This window comes from Anastrepha ludens, chromosome 4, assembly GCF_028408465.1.
Source record: "Anastrepha ludens isolate Willacy chromosome 4, idAnaLude1.1, whole genome shotgun sequence".
NCBI classification, from domain to species: Eukaryota; Metazoa; Arthropoda; class Insecta; order Diptera; family Tephritidae; genus Anastrepha; species Anastrepha ludens.
Genome location: NC_071500.1, coordinates 82,052,133 through 82,064,304, shown reverse-complemented (window position 1 = coordinate 82,064,304; position 12,172 = coordinate 82,052,133). Strand labels below are relative to the sequence as shown.

The following is a 12,172-nucleotide window of genomic DNA, read 5'->3' as shown; positions in this document are numbered from 1 at the left end:
AAATAATGAAGGAAAATATATTATTGATTAATAAATACTTTAAACATCTTTTTTATTAATTTTGAAACCACCTTTAAAAACGCACGAACTTATGGATATTTACAGATATTTACAAATTAATCGAAATTTGAAAAAGTAGTTGTTTAGTTTCAAGACGTCTTTAGCTACACAAATTTATGCCTTTCTGTTCAGTATATTCGACAGCATCGTTTGGAGCTAGGGTCACAAGGTGCACCTTAGCCTATAAGGTGATTTTTCGTCACACTTGTCTTCTCCCACTTGATGTCTTCACCCACTTGATGCCTTCACCCACTTGATGCCTTCTCCCAGTTTCTGCCTCCCTTTTTTATAAGGCCCGTCCTGTGCTCAATCGTCTGTGTTCAACTGTTTATGATATCAGAAGTTGAGTGTGCTGAATTCCAAGTATATTAATTTGGAGAAAATGTTTCAAACGGAGGTTTCTTTCTCTTCCATTTGTGTTTTAGCAAATATACGCATGTTGTTTTCTTGTTTCAAAGATCAAGAGATGGTTTTATCAACTTCTCTTCCTTCCCCCAACTGTTTCGGAATTCTACCACCAAAGTTCTTTTCGTACCACCGCCCATTCCAATTACACTACAGATATTTTTTTTTACATACGTAACCAATATAATTTTAAGTATAAACCAAACGATTTATCGCAAAATCTCAATAATGGCTGGAGCAGCACATTCTGCTATACGCCTCCCGTTCAAAAAAAAAAAAAAAAAAATTAAAATTGTTTGGCTCGTCTCAACTATCATGGAGCAGCACGTAAACGAACTTCATAGAGATGCCGTCCTATTAAACAACAGCCAGACTGCAATTAAAGCTCTGCACTCAGCTGTGTTTTTATTTTAGACTTGCGGCGAACTTTCGCGATCGCTACAGAAGATGGCTTAACAGAACTAAGTTCTTCTCTTTAAACCCCTTGACTGAGCTATATACTCGTACAAGAAAGCTACATGACAGGGGAACTTGGATGGCAAAATATGGCCATCTCAAAGAAGACGAAGAACCGATTTCTCATCTATTTTGTAACTATATTGCCCAATTGGGAACACTATTTTTCTATATTATGGGTTTATGTAAGGGTTCTAATGGAATTCTTCGAGAATATCGGATGGCCCAGCAAGGAAGACAAACCATTTTTGGTCTAAGAACGCAGCTGTTTTCTGCTTACTGCGATTCTGCTTAATCTTTACTGCAATAATAATTTTGATATATTATATTACATTTCTATCTTTCCAATAGCCGCAGTTTTCTGACAAGCTTTTGTGATTTTTGTTTTTATCTATATTTATTTAATTTTTTTTGGGTTTTGTTAACCAATTTCTTCACTTTCTACATACAATAGGTATGTACATTCGGGAGCCACACGGAAACAAAGGTCGGATATATGAAATTTATTATATCTTAAGCCTTCGGCCAAGATATTACCGAAAAATTATAAGATTTACGTGAACTAGACCGATAGAAAACACCTGCAAAATTTTATTTTAAATAAAATAAGTTAAAAAATTTTTTCCCAAAAAATTACTACAAATGATAGAAACGTGTAAGATTAAAGGATCTTCAAAAAATGTTTACAAATTTTATCAACGGATCGGAGGTGTGCTGATATTTGCGAAAAATAGTTCGGCACGTAATTGGTTTATTATTATGAGGGAATTAAGCATTGCGATCTGAAAAATCTTTTCTGCCACGTAAATTGATTAATTTTACTAAAAAGGAAATGGATGATGGAAATACTTTTTCACTGATGCCTTAGAAGTTTAAATTGGTCGAGTTTTGGCCGAGTTATCTTTAAACTTATTCTCTAAAAAGGCAAAAATCTCAATATTTTGGTTGATAAAATTTTTAAACATTGCAACTTTTTAAGCATAAACTCTGAGGTGATTAATTTGGAAAAAATATTCTGAAAAGCTAATTTCATTTATAAAAAAGTCGATTTGGAGGTATTTTAAAATCGGTCCAGGCCACGTAAATCTTAACAATTTTCCGAAATATATTGGCGTAAGTCTTAAAATATATTAAAATTCATAGTTCAGATGGAAAAACAATACCAATTTCTGTTTTATATGGGGAGTGATGCAATGTAATGTGCATACTAGGTCGGGTCGATTTGTGGAGAGGCAAAAAAATCGCCCATTGCTCTGTGAAAATCATATTCTAGGGATCAAAATAAGAAACCTTGCCGATGGAACCATACCTCCAAAACGAATTCTGATGTCACCCAATTTGGGTCGAACTTTTTAGTTTCTTTTCTCATGTAAAGGCCAAAAATGGTAATATTTTGAAATGATTGTATGGGGAACCCCCTAGGGGAGTTCCAGGGAGTGTGCCACTGGCATCGGTGGATCGGCCGTCCAAAGTTAGTGGGGGTCGGTCATACATTTGGACTCGATTGGAGCACTCTAAATGGGTCAAAGTGGGATTTTTCGTTCGACCCAAATTGAGGGACATCAGAATTCGTTTTAGAGGTATGGTTCCTTCGGCAAGGTTTCTTATTTTGATTCCTAAAATATGATTTTCACAGAGCAATGAGCGATTTTTAAATCGACGCGCCCTAGTGCATACCCTTTATTATATAAATAAATATGCTGTAAAGAGAGCCCTAACGAATGTTGGAATCAAATATTTCCATAGTATGTATGCATACGAAGGCGATAATGACTTGCCGTCAGGTAGATGTCAAAAGGCGTCAAGGAGAAGAAATGCGAAGCATAACGCACGAAGCAAAAGCGTGCCCATAATTGAACTTGAAAAAACAAAAATCTATTGATTGATTTTACCATTTTAGCATTCGCAGTTTCGTTTGGATATTTTGCGCATTCTACTAACTTTATTTCCGTTGCCCGTGTTTACGTCTGTATTTGCAAGCCAAATCGCGTTTTATAGTGAAACAAATATAAAGGGAAAGGTGGCTATGACGAATGAAATCGCTATATGAAGAGAACTGCGTAGAACAAATACATGGAAAAGGCTTGCCAGATTTTAAATGATCGCAATTATTGATGTTGAAATTATTACTTATACACATGCATACATACTAGTTGGAAACTACTTCAGAACTAGTGTAAGCCACTGACCCAACTAGTCAGGCGACTGCATTTTTTCCATATGAGTAACTCAGATTTTTTACATTGCGATGTCCTTTTTCTTCATTTTGGTGTTTCGCGAAGATTCGAACCTACGTACTCTGAAAAGTAGCCAACCTATTCGGCTACGGCGGCCGCCTATAATGGATACCTAACTTGATTTAAACCTGCATAGTAATGCCACAATTAATAAAGCAACAGGTGCAATTATAAAACGGTGGCCAGAAGAATTCAATGGTCCATAAGCTACTAAAGGGCTTTTTACAACTCTTTACTGAAATATAACTGGATTGTCTGGAATCCGCAATAGCTAATTTACATAGATACAAACATCTGCGTGTTCATATTGAGTTTCCAACCGTTTGGAGCCGCGCGCCATGAGCCGCAGTCCAGCAAGTAAGTAATGAAGTGAAAGAGCTGGTAAACAGAGAGAAAGAGCGCCATATACTTTAATTAAAACCAAATTTTAACTTAAGATGAAGTTTTATATTTTAGTAAATAATAGATATTTTAACCAGCTTCTAAATAAAATTATACTGAAAAGAGTCGCCCAAATGAAATGAAAAAATTAATCAAGTGCAAGGACGAAAAATGAGTATTTTAAAAAATTCATCCTATGCCAGCTACTTTTTATACCCGGGTACGTGTACTCAAAGGTATTATAATTTTGTTCACATAACGGTTAATTGTAACATTACAGTCACATCGGTTTAATAATGTCTGTTCGTTATTTTCAAAACAGCATAAAGCATGAACTTTAAAAAATAGAAATACAGCGCAAGTAAAATTTAGAAAAATGGTGTTTGATTGATTTCAAAAATCAATAGCCAACCCTAATTAAATTTTACTAAAATGTGAGTGGGTAATAAAGTTCGGGCGGAAGTGAGCCCTTCTAACTTACTTTAGTTTATGCTTGTGAGCAGCCAGTCAGTGCGTAACTGAAGCATAAGATATTCGAATCATTGGTGTTCTTGCTTTACTCGAACGACAATGCACTTCAGATCTAGTTTTTAAAACCATGTAAAGGAAATTGCCAGCTTAATGAAGCATTTTCATTCCAGCATTTTTGATTTATCGGTCCCGCTTTTTACCGTATATCTCAAACTTTTTATTCAGCTGATGAATTTGTTCTCTGTACTAGAATATTGTTAGATGTGGACGTTTAACAAACTCCTGTCTTTTTTTGGCCCAACATGGAAACAAAAATGAACCGTCCGTTTAACAAACTTCTGTCTTTTTTTGGCCCTACATGAAAACAAAAATGAACCGTCCGTCATGCGTACTATGCCCCTCGTGTCGGCTGGGCGGGGGGAGTGTAACAGTTGGGTTTGATAATTTAATAATAATTACTACATCAAAATGAGCAATTCAATCCCAATCCATGTGTGGTCTTATGTGCTAAGGATCTTCCCGACCCCCTGTTGTAGGCGTTCTTCTGTTTCAAACTTTTTTACAGCTCTAAAACAGTTCACTGGAGCGTAGCTACATTATGCTAGGGTTAATGATATGTAGCATGTCGAGAAAAAGTCATCCAGACATTGGATGTGAATGACACTACCCGCTTACCAAAAAACTGACGCTTGTTGGTCAACCGATGAAAGCCGGCTTCAATTTAGTAAATAAACCAGCTTTATCGACCATCCCTTGGTTGCCGGTGTATCACGAGCGGGATGAATCCATGTTTCGTTCATGGTTACGAAATGGCAAAAAAACTTCTTCGGATTGCGACAGAACATCGCCCAAAATGCTCCTATGAACTAATCAAAGCCAAGAGTTTGTACTTATAACGTTTTCATTTTCAAATCTTTTTGAAACACAAATCACTAACCCATTTAGCAAGCCTATAAGACTCTTCCAGTTCGGAAAAAATAAATTAAACTTTTTTTTTCGATTGTCGTGGTGGGTTTTCGAGCAAACAAAATTGTTTTGTTGAACACCCTATATTTACTTTTACACAACAATGAAAACTATTGCGGGAAATTAATATGAGTGCCTTTAAAATATGCTTGTATACCAAGGAAAATCTTTTATTTGAGCTGACAATGCTATCTGCGCTAATTTCCAGATACTATTGATTCACTACGGTACCAACTATTTCAGGTATAAGCACGAGAACTGCCGAATATCAATCGTAAAGAACCAAGTCCGACACCAGAACTTCATTCAAAAGAAGTGTCTACATTCTGTCAAAAAATATTGGGAATTGTTCATTTGAAAAGCGCACGATGACTAAACAATTATTTTGCGTTTTATTAAACAATTCCCGGTACTTTTTGACAGAATGTATACGTAGTTAATGCACTCATAGAGTACCATCTTCATTCTGACCAACTCGTCTATATTCTAAATGAATTTAAGTACATTGCGAAATCTTATTTCTCATCTTTGCAATATATCTTATACAAACTTACAAAACTAATCAATTCATATAATGTTTTGAAATCATGGGATGATTTGTCAATTTCAGTTCGCTATAACGTGATTTTTTTGCATCCTATTCCAAACTCATTAAGTGCCTCATCAAGTTTCACAGCTGTCTTGTCAGAGTTGTCAGAGCAATAATCAATATGCATTTTCTAGTTGAGAACGGATTCTACTGGATCAATTTATTCAATTACCTGAGTATAAATGTTTCCTAAAAAAAAAAATTGTTTACACATACTTTTATTAATTTAAAATTTTTAGGGGGGATGTACAAAGAAAAAACTAAGATTGAAGCTAGTGGTAAATGATTGTCTAAGTTAGAGTTGAAATAAACTGACGAGATCGTTAATTAAGTGAGCATAAAGCCTGCTAGACACCCAGTTGATTATAAGACTTCACAAAGTAAACAAAGCCACACGAGTGCTCTGGGCCTGCAGAATAATTTTTGGTAACGCATGTGCTCTGAATTCAAAATTTATATTATCGATTTACATAATGATTATTTTATTATTATTTTATTATTATTATTAATTGTTCGACTTTTACATTTCATTACATTTCATTTTTAATCATTAACATTAGAACGTACGACAGTGACTCTAGGTCGTTTGTCGGAAGAAAAAAGAAAAAAAAAAAAAAAAAAATCTTACATTTTACATATGTTACTATGGTACTATATATTGAATTCGCTTAAAATTAATTTTCTATATTCTATAGCACCAGTGATGAACTTAAATAAATTATTATATCCAGAAGGGCCAACACCATTTAAAATGTCTATGATTTCATCTCGGTTTAAACTAAATTTTCCAAAAAATCTTTGACGAATTCTTTTAAGTATCGGGCATTTTCCTAAAAAATGTGTGATGTCTTCTAATTCATTTAAGTTACATAAAGTGCAATTTAAATCCCGATTTACATAATGATTGTAATTGTAATGTTTTTGCTCCGTGGTTGATCGAAGAGAGCAATGCAACATGCCCTTTTAGGATTGATCCTTTTTCAAATTTTTTTACGAGGAACAACAGCTTTGAGGGAGTTACAACTACGAATAACTAAACGGGCAGGCAGATTTCTTAGTCAGATTTCTAGACCGAATAAGTTGTAAACTTGATATTGATCCCTATTCTTGATCTTGATGATGGGTTAAAAAATTACGAGAGAACGGGAACTGATAAGTGTATGTGGGTTATCGTGTTTCAATCTGAATATCCAACTATTTCAGTTTAAAACCTTCAAATGGTGTAAAAGATGAATTTATCGCTATTATTCAGATAGCCAGGAGATCTATGACATTCTTCAGGTTATGGCAAGAAACTGTATCTTTGCCGTGTTAGCGCGGCAAAAACAAGGTGCTGACGAGCTGATAAGAGGCGGTTCATCCGTCGCCCTCCAGGTCGTAAGTGGTCTACGTCTAAGATACTAATAAATGAGCGAGCATACTCAGTACGGATTAAGCACTAAGTAAGTGTGATTGTGGACCTGAGGCAGGAAAAGAGTTTTGAATATGCCCTTAGTAGAAATAACTTAAACCGACTTTTTTGGGCTGGCTTCTTTCTCTTCCAAGGGACGCCTCATCGAATGTTGTCATCGTCCAAGCTTCTGAGCTTCTGGGTTGACTTATATAGGTATATATAATATATATAATTGGCGCGTACACCCTTTTGGGTGTTTGGCCGAGCTTCTCCTCGTATTTGTGGTGTGCGTCTTGATGTTGTTCCACAAATGGAGGGACCTACAGTTTCAAGCCGACTCCGAACGGCAGATATTTTTATGAGGAGCTTTTTCATGGCAGAAATACACTCGGAGGTTTGCCATTGCCTGCCGAGGGGCGACCGCTATTAGAAAAATGTTTTTTTTTTTAATTTTGGTGTTTTCACCGAGATTCGAACCGACGTTCTCTCTGTGAATTCCGAATGATAGTCGCGCACCAACCCATTCGGCTACGGCGGCCGCCATCTGGGTTGACTTAGCGCATATTATAATCGACGACGTCCATATCTGATACAGAATGTTACGTCGCGAGAGTATTGAGACTTTTCAACGCACTTTGTATGAATATCTGATCCCTCAAATGCGGATCTCTTGTGCAGGAATGCGGCTGTCATCGACCTTTTGGCCATTGGGGCTCAGTAACTCAATATCGGCATATATGGTATAGCATATTCTAGTTCGCAGTTTGGCGCTCTATCACTATCTTCTTTGACCTACTCAATTTTTATGTTTTTTGTTTTTGCGCTCAAATGCACAACATTTCTTTAAGATCGCAGAATATAAAGCTCGAATCATATACGTTTAAAAGGGCGTGTGAAATCTGAAGTTCTGTTCATGCAAATAACCAGTGGAGTAAAATTTAAGATATCTGAAGGAGTTAGTCTTGATATAAGGTAGGTTATTTTAATTTAAAAGAGGCAAAATTGGTCAAAAACTGCGCTAAATGAAGAAAAACCACCAAATGTTGTTTAAGTATGACCTGGAGAAGTATATAAAGGGTTTTTCAATTGGCGCGGGTCGATTTTGGCGCCTTGTGGCATCCATTTTGTTTTGGGGACATCTGTCAAATCTTTTGTTTATAATTCAGTTGTTTATGCCAAATCATCATGGCAAGTTGCACGATTGAACAGCACGTTCAAATGATACAACTTTATTATCAAAATGAGTGTTCATTAACGCAAACGTTGCGCGCATTGCGCCCATTTTTCGGTAGACGTGGTGGCCCTTCCAATTTCTTATGGCCCATATTGAACCATATGGACCTAGACGACATGTGGTTCCAGCAGGACGGCGCTACGTGCCACACAGCAAACGCCATTTTATTCCATTTCAACATCTACCCACCCTTATTGAAAAACCCTTTATATAGATATAATTGGCTCTTCTTCCTATTTGTGGCGTCCGTCTTCATGTCTTTTCCACAAATAGAGGGACCTATAGCTTATGCCGCCACCGAACGGCAGAAAGTTTTTTATGAGGAGCTTTTTCATGGCAGAAATACACTCGGAGGTTTGCCATTGCCTGCCGAGGGGCGACCGCTATTAGAAAAAACTTGTCATCTTATTTGGTCTTTCATGCCTGGAGAGAATTTGCTTCGATTCAATCCGCACCTTCATTTCCTTCGGGATGAAAGAAATCAAAATTTTTAACTTCAATTATATTTAGTTTCACCTGAAATTACACTTAAGTCACGTGTGTTTAAGCTTTGTTGTGCAATGTCTCTGAAACCGGATTTGATGAAAAAAAATTCTCTTTGAACTCTTCTTTCTGTGCCTTCTTTATGGGTAAGTACAATATTGTGGTAAAACGATTTTAGTATTGCAGGACAAATCAAAAGCCCTCGACATAGTGACGGTGGCAATATCATTGAGAACTTCAACGTGTATCACAATTTACAATTTTCATATGTCGAGTGCAAAGGAAGTGAAATAAAAATTAAAATTGACTTCATTTGTTTGTTTTAAAGATGAAAAATAGACTTCATAACGTTGTATGTTGCTTCCTCACCCTGCTTGAGATAACTTCTTGTATTATATATAGTAAAATTTGGTAGGCTGTCTAAGCGAGGGTTAATAAAACTAATGGAATAACAACGAAAAAATGATTTTAAATATTTAATTCATCAAAATTTTTATTAGCGTCGCAATTGGATAATAGCATTTTATATGTCTGATAAGAGATTGCAACGATGCATTTCATCACACCTACAGTGACGAGCATAACTGAACGCTTGATGATTTTTTTAATATTTTCAATGTTTCTCGAGTTGGAAGCATTTTTATTTTTTGCTTAAATATCGTTCATTCTTGAATCAAAACCATACACATTAAACTTTACACAAAGTTTAGAAAAGTTCAACAAATTTATATCTAAATTTTGAACACTTTAATCTGAATCTTTAGAAAATTTTCAGCTACGCGTTGCATGACCACGAAACTGATTGAATTTTTAATTTTTTTTTTTTAAATGAACGTGTGGAAAAAAATGCTCAGAAAAGTTGACAAGCAAATTAAACAAAATAAACTCCAGTTTCGTTTTTAAATTTATTTGTTTATTTACCTCAAATATGGGTAGAAATTACTATATTATTTATTATTAATGCAATTAATGCAACTAGCACCAAAGGCACCAGTTTTTATAAAATTGCACTTTTTATACATAGGCAAAAAAAAAACGCAAAAATCGTTAACAAATTTTTTTTTTCAATTAACGCGATTCTTCAGTTATAAAAGTTTCACTTTATTATACCAAAATTCGAGTCTCCGTGCATGAAACAGCAAAATGATGGAACAAGTTTATTCTAATAGCGGCCGCCCCTCGGCAGGCAATGACACACTTCTGAGTGCATTTCCGCCATGAAAAAGCTCCTCATACAAAAAAAAAACTGCCGTACGGAATCGATTTAAAATTGTAGGCACGCCACAAATACGACGAGGTGCTCGGCTAAACACCTACACCTATACAATTTTTATTACTTTTGTCTTATAAAACAGGATTTTTCTAAGAATTCAGATTAAAACTTTTTAATTGAGATGAACATTTTTTGAATCTTTCTAAATTAGGTATACAGTTTGAATACAATTGAAGTGCTGAATGAGCAATATTTATAAAAATAACAAAAAAATTCCAACCCAAAAAAAATTACAAATATAAAAAAAAAAAATAATAATGGACTCACTTTTGCTAGTCACTGTATATAAAAATCTAGCTCAAAAAACATTTTATGTTCAATTCCGAGATATTCGACTAAATTTCGACGTTTTCAGTAATTCATTCGAAATTATATTTTGCATTTATTTTAGGTGCTAATCAACATTCAGATGAAAATGTAGCCTTGACGTCAGCACAGTCGAACGCTACTTGCATCCTGAATTCTCCGGGAAATAGTCCAACTGTAGCTATTTCTACCCAAAAGCTCTTTGACGATGGTTATCAGCAGCAACAACAACAACAGCAGCAGTCAACAAACGATAACAATACTAGTAACACACATCAAAGCGCAAGCGGAGTTGGATGTGCCAACATCGATTCCCAAACCCAACGGCACTCTACAAATTCGCCAAACGAATACACATCAACACCGAAATCCACACGCACGTGCGGTGTTGGTGCGGGAGGCAGTGGCGGCGGTGCGAATTCACCCATAAACATTGCCAGCAATCAGCCGATCAATGACGAGAACACACCGATACAACACTTCAATATTGATTGTAGTGCCATAAACGAGTCACAGCATAATTCCGCTGATGGTGTCTATATAGATAATACAAATAATAGTGCTATCAACAATAGCAATAATAATAGCGTTAGTGCAAGTAATACTGGGAATGATAACAACGGTAGTGGGCGCGCTCCCCAAACGCCTCCAATCATAACATCAACGCCTTCAGTGGCAACAACTGCGACGACAAATACTACACTTGGCGGTTCAGTGCCAATCGTTATACCACCACGACAAGCACTCCTTCCTTGGGGTACCCATTCGCGTACGTCAATTATTAACGTAATACCATACACGCAAGCTCTAGACATGCCGTTGTCGCAGAGTGGGTCACAAATGTCATGCGGCAATGAGATATCGGCGCCGCCAAGGCCAGGAGAAATTGTTATGCGAAATTTGTTTAGTGATTTTACGGTGCAAGCGGAGAAAAAGATCGAATTGGTTATGCTGGAGAGTGCCGAAAAACAATTATCAAAACTATTACAACGTGGTGAGGATCAACAGTTCGATCAGTTGCTATCGGCGCTTGGATCAGTGGCCGAACACTGCCTGCCCTCGCTGTTGCACACATTACTAGCCTGGCATCGCCGCCAACTCTCAGATGGCGAAATTAAAAATGATCTCAAACGCATGGAGAAGAATGCTACACCTAAGCCCGCAATTGATTTGGAATTTCAATTACAACGCCGAGAAGCTGCCGTCGAATTCATATTTTGTTTAGCTCTGATTGAAATACTCAAACAATTGCCCTTTCATCCCGGACATGAGGATCTCATTCGAAATATTGAAAATTTAGCTTTCAAGCATTTTAAGTACAAGGAAGGTTTACAAAATAATCCCAATGCGCACAATATTCATATGATAGCCGATTTGTATGCGGAAGTGATTGGAGTTTTGGCCCAGAGTCGTTTTGCGTCAGTGCGCAAGCGGTTCATGAGTGAATTGAAGGAGTTGCGAGCTAAGGAGGCTTCAAATACGACAACGCAGAGCATTATAAGCCTGCTGATGGGTATGAAATTTTTTCGCGTCAAGGTAAAACATTACTAAATATGTAAATAAATGTAATGGAATTATGGATTTTTCTTTTATGTTAATATGTAGATGGTACCTATTGAGGAGTTCGAGGCTTCCTTTCAATTCATGCACGAATGTGGGCAGTATTTTCTCGAAGTTAAAGATAAGGACATCAAACATGCGTTGGCGGGCCTGTTTGTGGAGATTATAGTACCAGTAGCGGCGGCAAGTATTATAAATATTGAAAAATGCATGGGAAACAAACTTTATTTGCCTTAATTATTTTTTTGTTGTGTAATCAAGAGGTATATTTTTGTGTTATACAATAGTGTTAATAATAGCAACTAACTTCTGTTGTTGCACTCTTTGTTGACGAGAAGATGGTATGTTACTGTTGGCG

General features: G+C 36.3%; 1 protein-coding gene across 3 annotated transcripts in view; it reads left to right on the top strand.

The window, feature by feature from the left end:
* The window catches only part of LOC128859990 (protein furry-like), a 67,888-nt gene that overhangs the window by 9,299 nt on the left and 46,417 nt on the right, over window positions 1–12,172 (top strand). For 2 of the 3 annotated variants that reach the window (XM_054097182.1, XM_054097184.1), the window contains exons 2-3: window positions 10,340–11,790; window positions 11,860–11,997. In XM_054097182.1, the coding sequence (XP_053953157.1) occupies window positions 10,340–11,790; window positions 11,860–11,997 (1,589 nt within the window). Of the gene's footprint in view, window positions 1–8,750; window positions 8,822–10,339; window positions 11,791–11,859; window positions 11,998–12,172 lie in introns of those variants that run through there. The other variant, XM_054097183.1, reaches the window with a different exon arrangement.